The 21,268-nt window shown below is 40.6% G+C and overlaps 1 protein-coding gene across 2 annotated transcripts in view; it reads right to left on the bottom strand.

Annotated features, from left to right (window-relative positions):
* Positions 1–7,804: 7,804 nt before the first annotated feature.
* anks1ab (ankyrin repeat and sterile alpha motif domain containing 1Ab) overlaps positions 7,805–21,268 on the bottom strand; it is a 65,783-nt gene continuing 52,319 nt past the window's right edge. The window contains exon 13 of one of the 2 annotated variants that reach the window (XM_071203186.1): positions 7,805–15,976. In XM_071203186.1, the coding sequence (XP_071059287.1) occupies positions 15,896–15,976 (81 nt within the window). In that variant the 3' untranslated portion in view covers positions 7,805–15,895. The remainder of the gene's footprint in view (positions 15,977–21,268) is intronic. The other variant, XM_071203187.1, reaches the window with a different exon arrangement.

Here is a 21,268-nt window from a genome sequence, read left to right as displayed (position 1 = left end):
AACGTCCCGATGGCCAGTCCGCCTCCGGTGGTCGGTGTTCAAAGCCTCTATTGCCGAAGCCGCGGCGGGGAGCTGTGGTCTCAAGGTCTTAGGTGCCTCAAGGGGCGGTAACCCTCGAACCTCCTGGTGGACACCGGTGGTCAGGGAAGCCGTCCGACTGAAGAAGGAGGCCTTCAGGGATTTGTTATCCCGGGGGACTTCCGAGGCAGTTGCAAGGTACCGACAGGCCCGAAGGGCAGCAGCCTCATCCGTGGCCGAAGCAAAGCAGCGGGTGTGGGAGAACTTTGGAGAAGACATGGAAAAGGACTTTCGGGCGGCACCAAAGTTGTTCTGGAAAACTGTCCGACACCTCAGGAGGGGGAAGCAGGGAACCATCCAAGCTGTGTACAGTAAGGATGGGACGTTGTTGATCTCAACTGATGGAGTGTTAGGGCGTTGGAAGGAACACTTTGAGGAACTCCTGAACCCGAAAACTCTGCCCTCTATGTAGAGGCAGAGCTGGAGTATGACGGGGGATCAACACCAATCTCCCGGGGGGAGGTCACTGAGGTCGTTAAACAACTCCACAGTGGCAAAGCCCCGGGGGTGGATGAGATCCGCCCAGAAATGCTGAAGGCTCTGGGTGTTGAGGGACTGTCATGGTTGACACGTCTCATCAGCGTTGCGTGGAAGTCGGAAACAGTACCGAAGGAGTGGCAGACCGGAGTGGTGGTTCTCCTTTTTAAAAAGGGGGATCAGAGGGTGTGTGCCAATTACAGAGGCATCACACTACTCAGCCTCCCCGGGAAAGTTTACTCTAAGGTACTCGAAAGGAGGGTCAGGCCGATTGTCGGACCTCAGATTGAGGAGGAACAATGCGGATCCCGTCCTGGTCGTGGAACGACGGATCAGCTTTTTACTCTTGCAAGGATCCTGGAGGGGGCCTGGGAGTACGCTTATCCGGTCTACATGTGTTTTGTAGACTTGGAGAAGGCGTATGACCGAGTTACTGTGGGAGGTGCTGCGGGAGTATGGGGTGAGGGGGTCTCTACTCAGGGCCATCCAATCTCTGTACTCCCAAAGCGAGAGCTGTGTCCGGGTCCTCTGCAGTAAGTCGGACACATTTCCGGTGAGCGTTGGCCTCCGCCAGGGCTGCGCTTTGTCACCAATCCTGTTTGTAATATACATGGATCGGATTTCGAGGCGTAGTCGTGGGGGGGGGGGGGTCTGCGGTTCGGTGGACTAAGGATTGCACCACTGCTTTTTGCAGATGATGTGGTTCTAATGGCTTCATCGGTCTGCGACCTTCAGCACTCACTGGATCGGTTCGCAACCGAGTGTGAAGCGGCTGGGATGAGGATCAGCACCTCCAAATCTGAGGCCATGGTTCTCAGCAGGAAACCGATGGACTGTCCACTCCAAGTAGGGAATGAGTCCTTAACCCAAGTGAAGGAGTTCAAGTATCTCGGGGTCTTGTTCTCGAGTGAGGGAACAATGGAGCGTGAGATGGGCCGGAGAATCGGAGCAGCGGGAGCGGTACTGCAGTCGCTTTACCGCACCGTTGTGACAAAAAGGGAGCTGAGCCAGAAGGCAAAGCTCTCTGTCTACCGGGCCATTTTCGTTCCTACCCTCACCTATGGTCATGAAGGATGGGTCATGACCGAAAGAACGAGATCGCGGATACAAGCGGCCGAGATGGGTTTCCTCCGCCGGGTGGCTGGTGTCTCCCTTAGGGATAAGGTGAGAAGTTTGGTCAACAGGGAGGGACTCAGAGTTGAACCGCTCCTCCTTCGTGTCGAAAGGAGCCAGTTGAGGTGGTTCGGGCACCTAGTTAGGATGCCACCTGGGTGCCTCCCTAGGGAGGTGTTCCAGGCACATCCAGCTGGTAAGAGACCAAGGGGTAGACCTAGGACCAGGTGGAGGGATTATATCTCTTCGCTGGCCTGGGAGCGCCTTGGGATCCCCCAGTCAGAGCTGGTTGATGTGGCCAGGGGAAATAAAGTTTGGGGCTCTCTGCTGGAACTGCTACCCCCGCGACCCGACCACGGATAAGCGGGAGAAGATGGATAGATGGATGGAATCGCACATAGAGATTTAGATCCCGTGTAAAACGTCATCAAAGGCTTGTACTTTTAAACCCCTCCTTTATCCGGAGGAGAATGGTTTAGCCCAGATTCAAATGTTACCGTAATGCTTACAGTCTATGGTGTAATGACTGCACGCACGAGACTTTTACACTTTATTGAGATCAACAGTTCAATACAGTTTGACGTTTCAGTCAGTAGCCTACATTTATATCTTTCTTATTTTAAGTTTTAATTAATTAATGAGAATACCAACAACGGGTACGTTATTATCTAAACACTGTCTGTAAATGTAATCCATTATCAAAACGTCACTTCAGTAAAGTTGAAAGGTTTCAATCCGTTTCAATCTATGGTTTCAATGTGCAGCCCAAATAATCATAGTAAAGTTCTTCATAAAAGTATTGAAATAGGGTAGGCCTATGCCATAAAAAAAGAATGTCGCTGAGGTAAAACATGCAAGCCATTAGGAATAGGAACCCCATTGAAAACAGTTTAAACTAAATTCCTAAATGGGGAGAGTGGGGTAAGATGAGCGAGCCACCCCCTGTATCGAGGAAAATGTGCACATTTGTTGTCATGTAACCATAAATCAAGAAGCACCCATCATTTCTATTTAGCTGTGTGTGAGAGAAGCACATGGTAAATGTGGTTTTGTTTTGTTTGCTTGTCAAAGTACATTTGTCAGGTATAATGACTATGTCAAAGAAAATGTATCCAGGTCTGAAAATGTATATCATACATGTTGGTTATTTAGCAAGGTGTAAAACCATGTGAAACATTTAGCCTAAAATTAGCATGAAGGGCTAAGCTAGAGAGTTGATTTACAAGTGGCTGTCGGTTAAATTGAGCCACATGCAGTGGTTTAAAACACTGTCTGGAAAAAGTCACATTATTTCCCACAGCCTACAACGATATACATCTAGACATGTTATATGACAAAGAAAACTTGAAACTAAACAAAAAACTGAAATGATAAATAAACAATATTACATTGACTAAGCTACTTATTATTGCAGCTCATACAGTTTGTGTTGTAGACATTGTTACCAATTTCATCAAGCCGTCCACTGCACTGCCTCAAATGATCTCTTGTTACAGGAGGCACTTCAGAGACAGTACATTACTTCAAAAATAAAAGCGTTTTGTGTAGCAGTAACACCAATGATGTTATTTTGGGTGACTGACATTTATTGGATATTATTCATAATAATTAATTAATTTTTTTACCATTTCAGTGTTATATTTAATGTATGTAATGTTATGTAAATATGAATGAGATTTATTTATTGAAAAAAATATATTTTAAATGAAAACTATATGCTCCACTTCCATGTATGATCAAAGTGACAAGGCAGTTCCTTGAACTTGGCATATTAAATAAATTGCAATTTATGTATAAAACAATTTTTTAAATGTTTTTATTTAGTACCATTGCAAAGACAATCTCTATTTATTCAACATATATAATGAATGTGAGTATTAGGTCAACGTCATGTATTTTGGTGTCTGCAAAAGTAAGTGAGAGGACTTCCACCTTTTCTGTAGAATGACCCAACTTCTAGAACAGTCCATATGAAGAGACTGGCTCTTTCTAAAGTTAAAGTTCCCCTATTATACTCTTTTTCAACAATATATTATAGGTCTCAGATTTATACAAAACATGTCTCTGAAGTGTTTGGCTCCAAATACCAAACATATCATTGGAGCATTCCATAAACCCCTCTGTTTCAGCCAGAGGTGGCGCTAGACTTTTTCGCTGGCCATCATTTTGACGGACAGGATCGTAAAATGTCCGTCCCAGAGCTATTTAATAGAAGAGTTACGACACCGGAAGTCCAAAAACGGTTATCGTCACGTGGTTCATGTAGACGAGGGCATAGATATACATAGATATATATAAACACTAGATGGCTCACACGCGCTGCTGGCCAATGGAGACCGACGTTGCCACTTGGCCGCCATCTTGCTACAGGCAGTGCTCTCATTCATAACATTATGGTTTACTATTTAAATAACCATAGCTTGCTCAATTTTCAACCGATTTTCAAACGGTTTGGTTTTTTATAAACATCAAAGATGTAGTTATGATACTGCATACTTATAATCATGGACTTTCATATGAAAATAACATTAATCAGATAAAGCAATAGCTATACACACACACAAGGTATTTATATTAAATATTTGCCGGTGTATATATTTCCATTTATTTTATTATATTGTCAATATTTAAAATAAATTATAAATAAATTATAAAATTAAAATACATTTATATTTTATATATAAAAATCGGTCTCATGTTACCACTCTGTAAACCAAGAGTTGTTAATTGAGCAATGCCTTAGCTTGAAGAACAGGGACACAACTAATGACAATAGCATATGTTGGTATATTATTTAGATATTCACACCTTTATCAGAAGAACCAAACCAACATAAAATGTGCTCACAGACAGGCCAGTTCTGTCTAATTTATCACAATTATTTTTGACATGAGATCTTCATATCATCCTAGTTTTGTATTTAGTTTCTAGATTTGTAAACAAATCCAGAACCTTTGAAATATGTTATTGAAAAAAGACCAAGAATAATATAAACTGTACCATATGTCCTTCTGTAGTCCATTTGTGGTTTGTCTTGACTCACCCCGGCTGATATATCACAAAATCCACTGTTTAAATTGTTCCCTATATTGCCCCTATGCCCCTGTAAGGTGTCCTTGGGTGTTATGAAAGGCGGCCCCCCAACATAAATGTATTATTATTATTAAGAAGAACAACTTGGTGTGGTGTGGAGGGGATGTAGGAAGCAGGAGCAGGTGGGGAGAGATGGGGCTTCAAGGTTCAAGGTTATTTGTTTTAAATGTGTCTTGCACACAATAAAATAAAATACAGTATACCACAAAACCAATAAGACACACAGTGACACATGGCACACTAACAATCAATCATCGTCCAGCCTCAGCTTTGGTATTCTTTCACAACCATGTTATGGGTTTATTAGACTGAGCAAACATAAACATATGTGGTGATCCCACGGGTTCTTGTTTGCAGACAGCGGCGATTGGAGCATCCGTAGGCTGCACAAAAGTGAGCGGAGGAAAAAAGAGCGGAGGAAAAAATGGCTGGCTCAAGTCAGCAGGAGCAATTTCACGACCAACAGCAACAAAATATGTGATTTATATACAAACACTGCATTTGCACTTTTTCACAAAACGAAAACCACACCATTGGGAAAGCTTAATGTTTTGTTTAATACAAAAAAACAGGGAAAGGCTTGAAAAACACTGAGAGTTGAGACTCAGGGTGCAGGGTGAGGGTCTCAGTGCAGGTATTCAGGCTCCATTGAACCCCCCTCTGGTTCTTGTGCTGAGAGAGGGAGCAACAGACAGGAGAAAGGGTTATACACACCTATATAGCACACCTATTGCCTTGGGGAGATAACGTGTTTACTTATATAAAACAGTAGTATTAAACGTACCTTGTGTTTTCACTCTCACTTAAGTCCCTCTCCCTTTGCCATCAATCCAGAATCAGCTGGGCTGCAACATTATACATAATCACAAGGACACAATATGGCTCTGCTAAAAACACTCACTCTTACACGCACCAAAGTTATATTTATCTAATATTTAACTCCCTCCACCCCCGCATACAATCCCGTTTAGAAGCCCCTCTTCAACATGTTGGACGAAATGACAGAGAGAACGGAATGTACAATTAAAAGGCTGTTCAACGTGTGTTGCTAACTTGCTTCGGTATGCTAGCTTAATCTGTTATCTGTAAACGTTCCCTAAATCTACTAATTTAGGGATAATCCACTGACATCCTTTAATACACATGTTCATTTGAATCAGATGTACTGATAATATCCGCAATATACATCTTTAAACTTCTTCTTACCTTTAAAAGTCCGTCACGAACGGTGTATTATGCTGCAACTCCACAGCTCTGCCAGCCTTGGCGCTAACTTCCGGGGAACGATTGAGAGGCTCCACGATCCGCCATTGCTGTAAAAAAGTGGTCCATTGGAGTGAACGGAGATGTCGTAACTCTTCTATTAAATGGCTCTGGTCCGTCCGTACACAACTCTGACAGGGGGTAGAGAAAGAGAGAGCACGCTCGTGAACTGTTTAGGGGGGGACGCACGCTTGTGAACTGTTAGCGCCGGTATAATGCTGTGTTATGCACAGTGTTGGGCAAATTACTTCCAAAATGTAATATATTACTTATTACTCTTTTTTGAAAGTAATAAGTTACATTACAATATTACTGTCTCTGAAATGTAATGAGTTACACTACTTTAGTTACTTTTGAGTTCCTTTCACCAAAATAACCGCAAAAGAATGGCTAAGTATTTTAAATGCTAAAATGTAGTTTAGTGCAGCTCATTATACATCCAGTGAAGGGCGATGTGGTATAGCATAACAACTGTGTAGGCCCTTAAGTTTACTAACAACTTGTATTACACGGCTAAGTTGAATACTCAATTCTGATCTTAAATTCTTAACATGTGACACGTTGTTAATACAGAAGTACAGACCACTGTCAAGGACTATAATGAAGGTTGCTAAGGAGGATCAAGAAAGAGAAAGGAAAAGAGGTTAAAAGACGGAGCGCTGGACGTCAGATAAATCACCAGAAGAAGGCAGACAGGAAGTAAACACTAACAGGACACGGAATGGGCTCTGTAGTTTGTTTAGTATATGGCCGTGTGCAGGCCCGGCTCCAGAACAAAATGACTCAGGGTGCCTCTGAGATTACAGGGGGCGCAGCAGTAGCAGGTTTACATGAGCAATAGTGGCCGGCAACAGCAATGAAAAATAGCATTGATGGTCCCAATGAACAGATTATGGCCTTTGTTATGTTTTGAAACCAAGCAAGTGAGAACATTTCAAGTGAGTTAAAAGTGCAATCCTGAAATATTTCATATAGTCCAAAGTGGACTGGCAAAGAAAAGCACAAAAGCTTAAAAACTGTACTGATAAAACAAATGAGAACATATTGTAAATCAAGGCACATATTATTTAAACCAGCTCATGGTTTGAAATGGCAAATATTGAAAAGCAAAAGTATTATTAAAACCATGTACTACATCATCACTTTGGTCCCATCATATACTCTGGGAAGAGAATATTTACTGTGCTTGAAAACTGGATCACATCATCATGTGAGGTTGACTTTGTGACCTGGAGAACATTTCAGCTGCAACATTAGCTTGTTGATAAACTTGGGATATGAGATCTTTGTGTCGCCATTCGTGGTGAAGGCATCTGTGCTATTGTATGCATTATGTTTGACCCAACATTTCTACAGGCATGGCAGAATATGGCACTATTTTCACATGAATATTCTAGCCCTTGTCTATTTTTATACCACGAGCTGCAAAATGACCGCCTAACCTCACTGTACAGACGGGTACTTGTTTAGATCTACCTGGGGAGGCTCTGTTTTGCCGTGGTATCCTGGCACCTGCGGGCCGCAGAGGGGCGGCGTAGTTTGGGGAGACGAAGGCCCATTCCCAAACCGCCCCCTACACCCTACCCCTCCGTTTGCGCGTTCACGCGGAGGGTCCACCATATTGAGGGCGGTTTAGGTTTGGAAACGGTATAATTTCCTTTTTGGCGGGCATTGTTGCGAGGTAGGGGTTTTTACAACCCAACTCCTCACCGCGTGTTGTTTTGACGAGTCCTGCTTGAAATCATAACAGGGAAGGAATTAGAAGACACCAGGATACCAGTTAAACAATAATCTGTTTTAATTAAACAAAGTAGTATAATGCAATATGATATAATATAATACATTACTTATACAATTCAAATAATCATATAAGCAATGTGTGGAGTACTCCCGCCCTTATTCACGCACTGCGGACATCCTATTCGTCTTGTCAACGCATGAAGAGAGGACTAACCACCAGAAAAACATTTCCCTAATACAAAAGAAGGGGTGGCGTTTCATTGGGGAGATACCAAAACGCTATCTCACAGGGCAATCAGCGTCTGGCAGCTTTGAAAGCCACAGGTGTTGGGAAGGCACCCCATTAAAACTCAAGGAAAATACCCCTCCCCATTTGTAAAACTTATCGATGGTTTAACCCAGAAAACATTATCAGGGATAATCTTTACACTCCAAACAGAAATCACCCTTAATTCTGCATCTTCCTTCTTCACAAATAGCTTAAAACACTCTTCTGATAAACAGGTAAACAGTCAAAGAAAAAACTATTGTGCTCATCTATTTTTAAGAAAAAGGGAACATTGTTTCAGAAATCTATAAAAAACCTCTCTATATTGGAGAGGAAAAATGTACCTTTTGTTCCTTCAACTATTAACACACAGGAATGTATAAACTCACACATATACTTATCCAAGATACATAGATTTCCTTAAAACCTGGCCTGCCAGAGATCTCAAACAGAATTTCCTCTCCCCTGGCCCACACACCCTGTGCTGCATACCTCGACCTCCCCCACTGCAATAAAACTTATTTTTTACAGCCCTTTGTCTCTCGCCATTTTAGTCCTCACATTTATGAAAGGATCAAAACAGAGAAATCACTATAAAACACAAACACAGGTATTGCTTGAACAGTATTCACTTAACTGCTACTATTTGATAATTACCAGGGAACTCAACAGACCTCTTTTAATGTCTGGAAAGTGCAACAAGACTTTCTGCCCTTTTACATGTATCACAGTTCTTTGGTACAATATCTCACATCAATTTCCACAATTCCCTCTTTTGCACTCTTAAAAAAAGAGTGCAACTTATACAAGGCACTTGAACCATAACTATTGTCGCTCCTCTCCACTGTGTTCATCTCTCAACATTATATTTAGAGCCCTTTAAACATTTAGAAACAGCCCTTCATAGCAATTTCTTATGGCAGAATGAGAGGGAGACCAAAAAATTTCAAAAAACTGCGTCCTTGTCTGCTGAGTCTCCATACTCGTCCTCCGAGACACAGGCCAACAGTGTCAGGAGGGGGAGAAGCAGCTTTTCCCTCAATGGTGGAAGTGATTAGTCTGACACATAATGAGCGGATGCACGGCACACAACAACACCCACAGGTTAGTCTTTGTCCATGGATATAACTCGAATGGTTTCATCAGACCCCTCTGAGGGCAGGATGGGCTGGTTACACGCAGCACATTTAGGCGCCAGGACCCTGTGGTAGTCTTTCAGACAGTAGATTTTATTCTCAGTGTTCACAGTGAAGGGCACTCCGTCCAGGCTCTCGTTGCAGATGACGCAGCGGAAGCAACCGGGGCGGTACAACTTCCCCAGGGCCTGCAGGCCTGCATGTCCATGATCAGATGTCCACCTGCGTTGCACTTGTCTGCAGACTGCTGGAACCCAGAGTACAGAAAGTCCTCTTCACAGAAAACCCTTCCTGCGTCATAGTAGAACGCCTTCCCTCTCAGCCTTCGACTACAGGCGCTGCAGGTGAAGCAGCTGTCACGGTAGAGGCTGCCCATAGCTTGGCAGGCCTGGCTGGCTCCATACACCGTCTTGTTGCACTTAACACACACTCCTGTTTCAGCGGAGAGTGGAGTCCCCTGTGCCGTCCTGGCTTGCCGTGTCTTTGTCCCCTCTGATCCGCTGACGGCGGCTTCTGGGCTGCCTGCTAGAGAGATGTCTTCCCTCTCCTCCGGCTTGCTGATGGCGGCTTCCGAGTCGATGCTGAATAGATGTCCTCCCGATCTTCCTTCTCCGGTCCGATGATGATGACTCCTGGGACGACTGCTGGATGGATGTCCTCAAGGTCCTTCTCCTCCAATCCGCTGATGACAGCATCCGAGTCGACCTCCATGACGAGAGCCAGATCTGTCCTGATGTCGTCTAGGGTCCTCGCAGGTGTTTTCCCCGCCGCACACTGGCTCCAGTGTGGTACCAGTTGTCCCCCTTTCCTTGTAGGCGGACGGCATGGGATGTCCTCTGGGTCACTCGGTCGGGGCCGGAGAGCCTGGGGTTGACAGTCAGCCTCCTGCGTCTCGGGTCCCTCTTTCGGCGTCAGCAACCTGTGTGGAGAAATCTGATACAAATCCCTCAAGCCTACGCTCCGGGCTCTGGGGCCCTCGGCTGTTTAACCCACCAGTGCGTGGCAACTTGGAGCCTGTTGGTGGGGTGTCTTAAAACAACAGACGTGTGTGCACAGGTTTTCTAAATTAATTGTGCTGCTTCAGAATCTTGGACTGTGCCCACTAAATAAGAACCCCAACATCTTTAGGTAAACTAAATAACATATTTCAATAGCTCTGAATTTCTGACAAGCATCTGTATTTATTTTTAAATGAAATCCCTGAGATCCCATTAAAAATCTAAAAATATGATTTGAACTGTTAATGTTTCTGGTAAAGAAACACACTAATCTTATGGATTCAAAAACAACCAAAATCACAATACTAACAAAGTGAATGGCTTCCTGGTGATACTGCTTCTACCCGTCAGTGCTTAGATATTATCCCGCTGAAAAAATGAATACAGAATTCCCACCAACTGTCATCAAATGTCTTTCTAAATGTAGATGAAATGTATATCCCCATAATGACCTAAACAATAAAGTCTATGGCTTTTACTTCTTTACCAGACTAGTTACATGATGTTGTCCAAATTACATTGTGTCTCATTACATTACTATGTTTTAGCTTAACTGTAAATATGTTCTTTCTACATTTCAAACCTCAGTTACTTTAATACCTGTTGAAACATTAGTTGACACATTACTCACCGGTCAGCCTCTCCAGTATTCCATTCTGGACTTACATCTCTCTGGCAGCCCCTTGGCCACTGATTCTCTACCTGTGTTACCTGCTATAACTCAATCAATACTAGAGACATGTCAACATTCACCAAACAGCCTCTTATCCCCAAATATGGAGCAGGTCAATTCTAAAACTGTCAATCAATGGTCAGATTGAACAATGGAGTTGGGCAGCAGGTTCCTTTCAGTCCCTAAATGAAAAATGTACATTGTAAAGTTTACACTCCCCCTTTTTTACACATTCTCTCATGTGTAAACAAAAACCTGTATGGGAAGAAAACCTTCAGGTCATAATGGATTATAAGACAATACCAAACATTTTTCCCAGTAAACACTTGAGAGTGTTTCTCTCCATCATTCAGTCCTAAAAGAAACAGAATTCCAAATGTCATAGTTTGAGTTTCACATTCTTCAAACCGCCACCTCCTGTGGGAGTGAAACATCATGAAGGTTAGAAACGGTTTCCCCTTTTGTGCAATGTTAGGAAACCTCTCATTTCACACATTATTATCACACACAAATAATGTGTTAGTCCAAAACATGCTTGATTAGTCATCGTTTTAAATCATGCAGTTGCACTGATCAGGTGCAGACATACACACACTCACACTCACACTGTCAGGTTGTAAAGTCAGGTTTTGGTCAGGTACACCTCAGAGTCAGTCATTGAGAGTGCCTTCCCAAGTTACCCTGTCTGTCAGGGTCAAAGGTCAGTTGGTCTCAGTCTTTTTGGCCATGTGTCGTGCCCTGCAGAGATGTTCCAGCACAGGCCAGCATCCTCCGTCTATAGAAATCTGTATATATGGAGCGCCATCATTTATTAATTCACAATTACAACTATAATGTTCAAGATATCTCTGTTTTCCCAAATTCCCTGAAAAGTGTTAGCCAAAAAATGTCACTCCCTTATTGTACTACTACTGCAGTTCATTTACACCTAATCAATATCAACACGTCTAATAGATGTAATTCAGAAACTTGTGTACATCACTATTATCTTGTGTCAAAACATTATCAGGATCTGTAAAGCTCTGCTATGTATTCCATAACTCATTCTATTAATTTATCTTCAATTCTGGTGCACTTAAAGAACAATGTTACCCTCTTTAACAGTGCGTGGAACCCTGGGTGTCTGAACATGTAACAATCACTCCTTCCTTCATCAAGGACCTAAAAACAGAAGTCATTTCATCAATGGTTTGTAGCTTAACTTAGGAATCATCCCTCATGGTAGGTATGTTTTTACTTTTTAACATCTCTAAATGTCAGTTAATTACTAACTAAATGAATGTACATTAGGAGGTGGTTCCGCTAGTCCTCTAAACTCATAATCTGGTGCCGTGCGCTTCCTGTGAAGCTGCAAGTAAGATTTAAAAACCACTGCAGGGTGGGTCGAGTGACCCCTCCTCCCTATTGGTCGTCAATAATATGCACCCTTCTAATGGGTGATTGAAGGCCCCACATTATTTCCCATTTCAGCATCAGCCCTCTTTACTCTAAAATTACTTTTTAAATAGGAATATGTAGAAATGGAACAAATATTCAATCTTCAGAAAAGTTCTTAACCAATGTCTATCTGGTGAACAGCCAACATATTTTAAAATGTCAGATGTATAAAAATAAGCCTAAATACTCCCTTACCATCAAAGTCCAAATCTAGACACAAGGTGAACAGTGAACAGAAACGGACAATTTAATCTAAAAACAAAGCAAAATTGGACTTGTGTCCTTGTTTTTTGTTCTTCAAAATACATTAGCAAATACCCTGCGAAGTATTCGCAACCTAACTAACCCTCCCTAGGATATGAACTCCATTCATCCCTTTACTCATAGTTAGTTTATATGTCTAAATTATTATGTGTGACCTAATAATCAGATGTCTTGTTTGTCAACCAAGAATATTAAACTTTAATCTTTTCAGTATTCCAGACCATCGTTTAAACAAGCAGCCTCCCTTCTCAAACACTAATGTTATTGTTGTACACCCCCCTCTGGAAAACTCTTGCACAGTTATGCTGTCAAATCATCGCATATTTTCCTCAGAGTCTGAACCGTCTGAGACCAGCCTGTCTCAAGATCTTGTCACAATGTGAACAGTCAGTAATGCGTTGTCCTCTGCAGCTGTAGCCAATAGGATCAATGAAACTCTTGCACTGGGATGTCCTGAGGGGGAAGGCACCTCTGGATCAATGTGCTACAATCCGCAGACACCCGTTGTCCTCTGCACAGCAGGAATCCCCCAAAACTGCTGTTCCTCTTCCCACCACTGTTGCCTTGGCAACGAGGTACACGCAAAATGTCAAACCCTCCTCAGATGCGTTCTTTGCACAGTTCATCTGTTTCTGTAGTGAGCAACTCTTCACCACCACACTGATTCAGAGTACAACCCAAAGGTGGCGCACAACTTTCCAGTGTAATCACAATAAATCAGCAACTGGAGATAAACTCAATTTAAATCTCTCCCCCAAAGGGTTACAAAATAAAACGGCTGAGTGTCTATATGGTCAGGAATGCTGAAACATGTGAATGTTAAAACAAATCAATGGCAGTAGTCTACCCAGATTCTTTACTCCATTTACAGTAGTAAAACCACATTGTAAAATCTCTTTTGTCTAGTTGAAGTCCTGCTTACTTCATCTTTAAAATCTTCTTTAATTTGAAACCAAAAAAGGTCTTTAATGGTATCAATTGTGGACTTCCTTAATATGAATTGTAAATGCAACATATGTTCTCTGTAGAACACAGATATGACAGTAGCTGCTGAAACTGGTCAATAGCAGTTTTCTGTCAACCTAGTTAAGCATGTTGTTATATCTAGTAAATATATTTTTATTTCATGTTTACTCACAAAACAATATGACATTATTTAGAAACAAGTTTTACTCTCTCTGAACTCTTCAAAACATCTACTTCTCTTAACAACCTCCCGTTTACTTTCTACTCTTTCTTCATAAACTTACAAACACAATTAATGTCTACTAATGATATTATAAAAACACTAGGTGGAATAATCCACTATTATGTTCAATTTGAATCAAACTTTAACCTGCTTCATATACTCAGCAAACAGTATTATTACTTTCCCTCAACGTTACTGTATGCAATCAATGCCTTTGAAATATAAGTAAACTTCTCAGTAAATGACATACCACGAAATTCACAATGCAATGTTTCTTATTTATTTAAATATCTACGACACATTGATCTATTAATCTTCAATGTTATTCCCTCCTTTTTCAGAGGAAAGCTGTGAAGTGGGGGCTTTCTCAAACCCACGCCTCCAGCCAGCTTGACTTCGCAATCCTTTATCTGACTTTTCTCCCTTATCTTTGTTTAGTTTCCTCCGGCTTACTAATCCGTGCTTTTTTGGTTTAGGTCACCCAGTTTTTTACAAGTTGTCGTTCATAAACATTTAGAGCTGAGCTTAAATTTCCTAGAGCTTCATCTCCTCCCACTCTGTCTTCTTCTATCTTTTTTTTTTTTTTTTTTTTTTAATGGAGGAACCCAAGGTCGGCACAAGCCTTTTTCTTGTCTCCCTGTTTAAGTCCACTGAGAATCAATCTCTCAGTCTGTCCCTATTTGCTCTCGGAAACTTCCGGGAATTGGGACGTGTAAATCTTTATTTTTAAACTGTCCCTCCATGGTGATTATATCTTATTTATCTGACTAGGTTGCTATGTGTTCAGTGTTATTTATTAATATAATGGACAATACTCGTCGTTACTCCTAACGTAGTTAATTTATTTATTTAACTGTCCTGCCCTTAATTCAAATGTGTAACTATTTTTAGTGTAAAAAACTGAAGTATTACACCCCCACTTTGAATGATGTATATTTATATATATATATATATATATATTATATTATATTAATCAAGAAGTACTACCCGAAGCACTTATAATGCTATTAACAGACTGGCTTACCGAAAGGCAGTTGAGTAGTACTTGAAATGTTTTGGCTCTATTAACCCAGATATATATTTCAATTATCCTGTGTTCTTATTTTTTATTTTCCTAGTCTAACGCACTTATTGTGAGTCGCTTCGGATTAAAGGCGCCAGTCAAATGGAATGTACTAATGCAAGAAGTACTACAAAATACCTCCACCAGATGGCGGCACCTCACCAGTTCCACCTCACTTGAGGGGAAAGAGAGCAACCAGCTTAAACTATGCGTATTTATCTGGTCTTTTCTCCCTTATTTATTAGTAGTTATTCACATAAAATTATTCCCCGTACAGTCTATCGAGCTTTTTTGGTGCGATGTTTATTTCAACACATAATGCGACCTTAGAATGCGCTTCGACACGGCTTTTCAGCTATGTGACATCCTCATGGAGCCGAAACTCAGGTCAACAGAATCCTTTATCGTCACGTTTAGCTTCTTAGATTAATAACCCCATAGAACAAGAGAACGAGATTCCGTTCGTTTCAAAATGGCTTTTTGAAATTTGCGTATCTCCTCTTGGTATTTAATTACATATAATACACTCCAGCGTCCTATGAGGCTGAAGAAGTATTATTCAGTTTCGCCCTGGATGGATATCTTTTCAGGAAATCCACTTGACTCGCACCGACTGAAATTGCCGACTTGATTTCTTTAAAAATCAACGGGGCCCTTCACCATTTCTTACATTTCTCGTCGCTTCACGTGTAGCATCCTTAAGGTTCTCCGCCTTTGCTTTATCATCATAGAGTAGTCCAAAGTTACCTACTTTATTCTATATGTACTGCATAATTATACCACAATTATAGTCCGTCGTTACCTATCTATGTTAATGTATGCAGTACACTATCTTATGAGATTAGTAGACCGTCGTTACCTACCTATACTAATATATGCATTGCATTATTTAATCATCTAGTCTATGACACTGAGAAATATTCCTGACAACTCTAAAAAAATTGAATATATCCAAATCACAGATTTCGAGTGTAACGGGTATCCGTGCTTACCTGTGTTTTTGTATAGAGCTCTGTTTTTAGTTGTCAGAAGTATTTCGAGGTGCCCCCCTGGACTGCTTCGTCCGCTGGCTCCTGATGTGACTCCCTGTGAACTCCCACTCGCTAACGTCGGGTCACCACTTGTTGCGAGGTAGGGGTTTTTACAACCCAACTCCTCACCGCGTGTTGTTTTGACGAGTCCTGCTTGAAATCATAACAGGGAAGGAATTAGAAGACACCAGGATACCAGTTAAACAATAATCCGTTTTAATTAAACAAAGTAGTATAATGCAATACGATATAATATAATACATTACTTATACAATTCAAATAATCATATAAGCAATGTGTGGAGTACTCCCGCCCTTATTCACGCACTGCGGACATCCTATTCGTCTTGTCAACGCATGAAGAGAGGACTAACCACCAGAAAAACATTTCCCTAATACAAAAGGGGTGGCGTTTCATTGGGGAGATACCAAAACGCTATCTCACAGGGCAATCAGCGTCTGGCAGCTTTGAAAGCCACAGGTGTTGGGAAGGCACCCCATTAAAACTCAAGGAAAATACCCCTCCCCATTTGTAAAACTTATCGATGGTTTAACCCAGAAAACATTATCAGGGATAATCTTTACACTCCAAACAGAAATCACCCTTAATTCTGCATCTTCCTTCTTCACAAATAGCTTAAAACACTCTTCTGATAAACAAGTAAACAGTCAAAGAAAAAACTATTGTGCTCATCTATTTTTAAGAAAAAGGGAACATTGTTTCAGAAATCTATAAAAAACCTCTCTATATTGGAGAGGAAAAATGTACCTTTTGTTCCTTCAACTATTAACACACAGGAATGTATAAACTCACACATATACTTATCCAAGATACATAGATTTCCTTAAAACCTGGCCTGCCAGAGATCTCAAACAGAATTTCCTCTCCCCTGGCCCACACACCCTGTGCTGCATACCTCGACCTCCCCCACTGCAATAAAACTTATTTTTTACAGCCCTTTGTCTCTCGCCATTTTAGTCCTCACATTTATGAAAGGATCAAAACAGAGAAATCACTATAAAACACAAACACAGGTATTGCTTGAACAGTATTCACTTAACTGCTACTATTTGATAATTACCAGGGAACTCAACAGACCTCTTTTAATGTCTGGAAAGTGCAACAAGACTTTCTGCCCTTTTACATGTATCACAGTTCTTTGGTACAATATCTCACATCAATTTCCACAGCATGCATAACACCGGAGCCTCGCTGCGGGGAAGCTTTAGTGCTGTTCCGAGTTTGTTCTAATCTGTCAAAATGACGGACTGCTTTCAGATTTTTCCGTCATTGTTAAAAAAAGATCCGTCATAGACGGAAAATATTCGGTTAACGCGACCTCTGGTTTCAGCCCTGTTTCAAAAGTGCTGATTCTCTGTCTGTAGCTTTTCATTTCATTTCATTTCAAACCTTTATTTATCCAGATTGGTCCCATTGAGATCATAGATCTCTTTTTCAAGGGAGACCTGCTTTAAAGGCTAATGAGCTGCTGCTGGCCACTGCAAAGTGTTTGGTTAAAAAGAACACAATGGTGCTCTAGGAGGAGATTCATGTGATAAGGTGGGGGGGGGGGGGTAACTTGGTTAGTTATTGGCTGATGGCAGGGGCGGACTGGCCATCGGGACGTTCGGGACGAATCCCGATGGGCCGGTACTGAAGTGGGCCGGTCGGACGATGTGGGCCGGCCGGTAACCGGCAGGGCTCGACATTAAATGGCCCGCTGGCCCGGAAGCACTATTTAGACACCCCGGGCCAGCATAACGTACTTTCCACTTGCCCGCTCGGGCCACTAAAAATATTGCTTTAAAATAATGGTCCTGTGGTATTGGTATTTTGACTAAAAATGTAGTTAAATTGTTTCGTTTATCAACGCTACAACATAGCGTTCCGTGAGTTGGTTGTCGTTGTTGTCGTTGTTGGGGGGAAAGCAAACAGCTGTTTGCTGCGGAGGGCAGCGGGAGCACGCTATGGGCATAGATATGTCTCATAATTATTTGTGTGAACATAAAAATAATTTGTGTGTAAATATGTGATTTGTAAATGTAAAACAACATCCACAAATGCATTTAAAAGATTTTCAAACTCACAAATACATTTGCAAGTGTAAAACGGATCTGCAAATACGCTAAATATGTTCACAAATAAAAAAAAGATCAGTGAATATCTCTTTAACATTTACAACTTTCGATCAGGCATTTGTGAATCCATTTTGTATTTGTGGACCAAAAATGCGCTCGCGGATCTCAACTCTCTGTTCACGGATCTCAAATCTCTGTTCGCGCATCGTCTTTTTACACACACGGAATTTTGAGACATATTTTCCGCCGGTCTCGGCTAAAATCTACTCGTGTCACTCGGTTATTTTCGGAAACCACGTGATGGCCCGCTGATGACTACATTTCCGCATGATTTCAAAGTAAGAGCATGATGGTTTGTTTAATGCTCTGTTTTTGTATTATAATGAACAGCGGAACGTTAGATGCATTCTTCATCACCATCACCCTCATCATCATGTTATAGTGATACAGTTAGTTTGTGTTATTGGTTCAATATAGCATATCTCGAGCACCTTCGTTGATGTTGAAGTGCAGGCTATACGCCACTTCCGGGTCCCGGGGGAGCAGCTGGCAGCGAAGCAGCCCAGATAAAACTCTTTCTTCATTGTTTGTTGTGTATTCAGTCAAGCGGGTCAAAGTTACAAAGCACTTCACATCTTATTAATCGGCCTAATTTGACTTTACCAGTGCAGTAATAGAGTAATCTGTAGAAAAGCACCGTATTTAGGTCAGCCTTCATAGTAAGGCTACATTACATGTTATAATATTCATCGTGTCCTTTCTACTGATATATTCCTGTCTATTGCTTTCATTTGTATTTAATGTTATTGTGTTTATACTTGTTTCCACACATTTCACAATTTGGGATGAATGAAGTATCTATCTATATATGATATCCATCTATCTATATCTGTCTGTCTATCTGTCTATCTGATCTATTATTTTATTTTTCACATACACATTAATGCAACTATATAATCAAAAGTTTTAACACATACAGAGAACCTTTTAAAGCATAATGAGTACTTCAAATGTAAGTCCATTTGGCTAGTACTTACATACCTTTACTTAAGTAAGACTATAAAGGCAAGACTTTTACTTCAGTCAAGTATCTGAATACTTTGTCTGCTACTGGTAGTCCATGGATCCATTGCTCTTAATTTCCAGTCGTAAAGAGAACCAACTGTAATGTGTTCAAGTAGATGTCCTTTCCAAATGAATCTGATGGTAACATTGGGTCAATATTAGCATTAAGGTGTTACATCTGTTGATCACTCAGAGGACTCCGGGTGACAGGAACAACTATTCCCAGTGTTCCTCACGCAGATGACCACTGGCCTCCCAGTCAATGGGGATCTGTAATCTCTGTCACAAAAAACAAAACCGTTTTTAAAAATATGTATACTTTTCTTCCGCTGTTATGTACCGTTATAATTGTATACAAAAGAAGAATAAAGAAGTATCACTACATTCCTATGCATTAATATAATTACTTATATTGACTGTGCGTGGGCCTGGCAGTGGGAGATTAATTTCAGGCAAAAGTGTGCACAATCAACGGTAGGGCATGTATTTTAATTGTTTTAATAATTTATATGGTTATAAAATATAACATTGAAACACTGACGCAAAGAACAAGTATGTGGAATGTGTTATTAAGTACGTTTGCTTGACTACAGTCCAGTTCTGTATCCTACATAATAAAATATGACAATCGTTAATTTCTTTATCAATTACTTTTATCAAATCCCACATTTGTTTTAAGCACTTTAAATGTTAGAAAGAAATATTATAGGATTGATATAATATGTACAATATTTAAGTCCTGTACTCTGCAGGTACAGATAGATAGATAGATAGATAGATAGATAGATAGATAGATAGATAGATATATGGATAGATGGATATCATATATAATAATAATAATACATTACATTTATAAAGCGCTTTTCCTGGTGCTCAAAGCGCTTACGAGCAAGTAAAACAAAATAACAACAAAAGTAGAAAGTGCTAAGCTCGGAGGAATAAGGGCAAGGGGTTATATAGATACTTCATTCATCCCAAATTGTGAAATGTGTGGAAACAAGTATAAACACAATAACATTAAATACAAATGAAAGCAATAGACAGGAATATATCAGTGGAAAGGACACGATGAATATTATAACATTTAATGTAGCCTTACTATGAAGGCTGTGTATGTGAAAAATAAAATAAAAATAAACATTGATTGATGTGTCATTTCACTAATGTAAATGTTTATGGTTAATATTGACAAAACTTTTGTAGTGCTTTGTATACTGTTGGCTAGTTTAATATACACCAATGCATTATATTCTCATAAGTGGTTATCTACGTCTCTCAGAGAAACAGCCCTGTTTCCAGCATTGTGACTATGTATTTGCAAAGGATGATACAAGCAAAACAATCTAATCATAACATTAAATAAAGTTGTTGCATAAATTAAGTGGAGTAAAAAGTAAGAATAATTCCAGTCCTGTATCCTACATAATAAAATATGACAATCATGAATGTCTTTCTTTTTATGAAATCAGGATCCCACATTTGTTTTAAACACTTGCAAATGATATATGCTAGAAACCAATGGATTGATATAATATTTACAATGTAAAGTCCTGTACTCTGCAGGTGCTGGTAAAGAGCAATACAATGACAAAACCTTTCCAAACAAAACAACTAGTTGGTAGGTAGGTACGTAGGTAGGTAGGCAGACAGATAGACGGATAGATAGACGGACAGATATAGATAGATGGATATCATATATAGATAGATACTTCATTCATCCAAAATTGTGAAATGTGTGGAAACAAGTATAAACACAATAACATTAAATACAAATGAAAGCAATAGACAGGAATATATAAGTAGAAAGGACACGATGAATATTATAACATGTAATGGAGCCTTACTATGAAGGCTGACCTAAATACGGTGCTTTTCTACAGATTACTTTATTACTGCGCTGGTAAAGTAAAATTAGGCCGATTAATAAGATGTGAAGTGCTTTGTAACTTTGACCCGCTTGACTGAATACACAACAAACAATGAAGAAAGAGTTTTATCTGGCTGCTTCGCTGCCAGCTGCTCCCCCCCCCCCGGGACCCGGAAGTGGCGTATAGCCTGCACTTCAACATCAACGAAGGTGCTCGAGATATGCTGTATTGAACCAATAACACAAACTAACTGTATCACTATAACATGATGATGAGGGTGATGGTGATGAAGAATGCATCTAACGTTCCGCTGTTCATTATAATACAAAAACAGAGCATTAAACAAACCATCATGCTCTTACTTTGAAATCATGCGGAAATGTAGTCATCAGCTGGCCATCACGTGGTTTCCGAAAATCACCGAGTGACACGAG

This window comes from Pseudochaenichthys georgianus, chromosome 5, assembly GCF_902827115.2.
Source record: "Pseudochaenichthys georgianus chromosome 5, fPseGeo1.2, whole genome shotgun sequence".
NCBI lineage: Eukaryota > Metazoa > Chordata > Actinopteri > Perciformes > Channichthyidae > Pseudochaenichthys > Pseudochaenichthys georgianus.
This window is presented reverse-complemented; position numbering and strand designations above follow the sequence as displayed.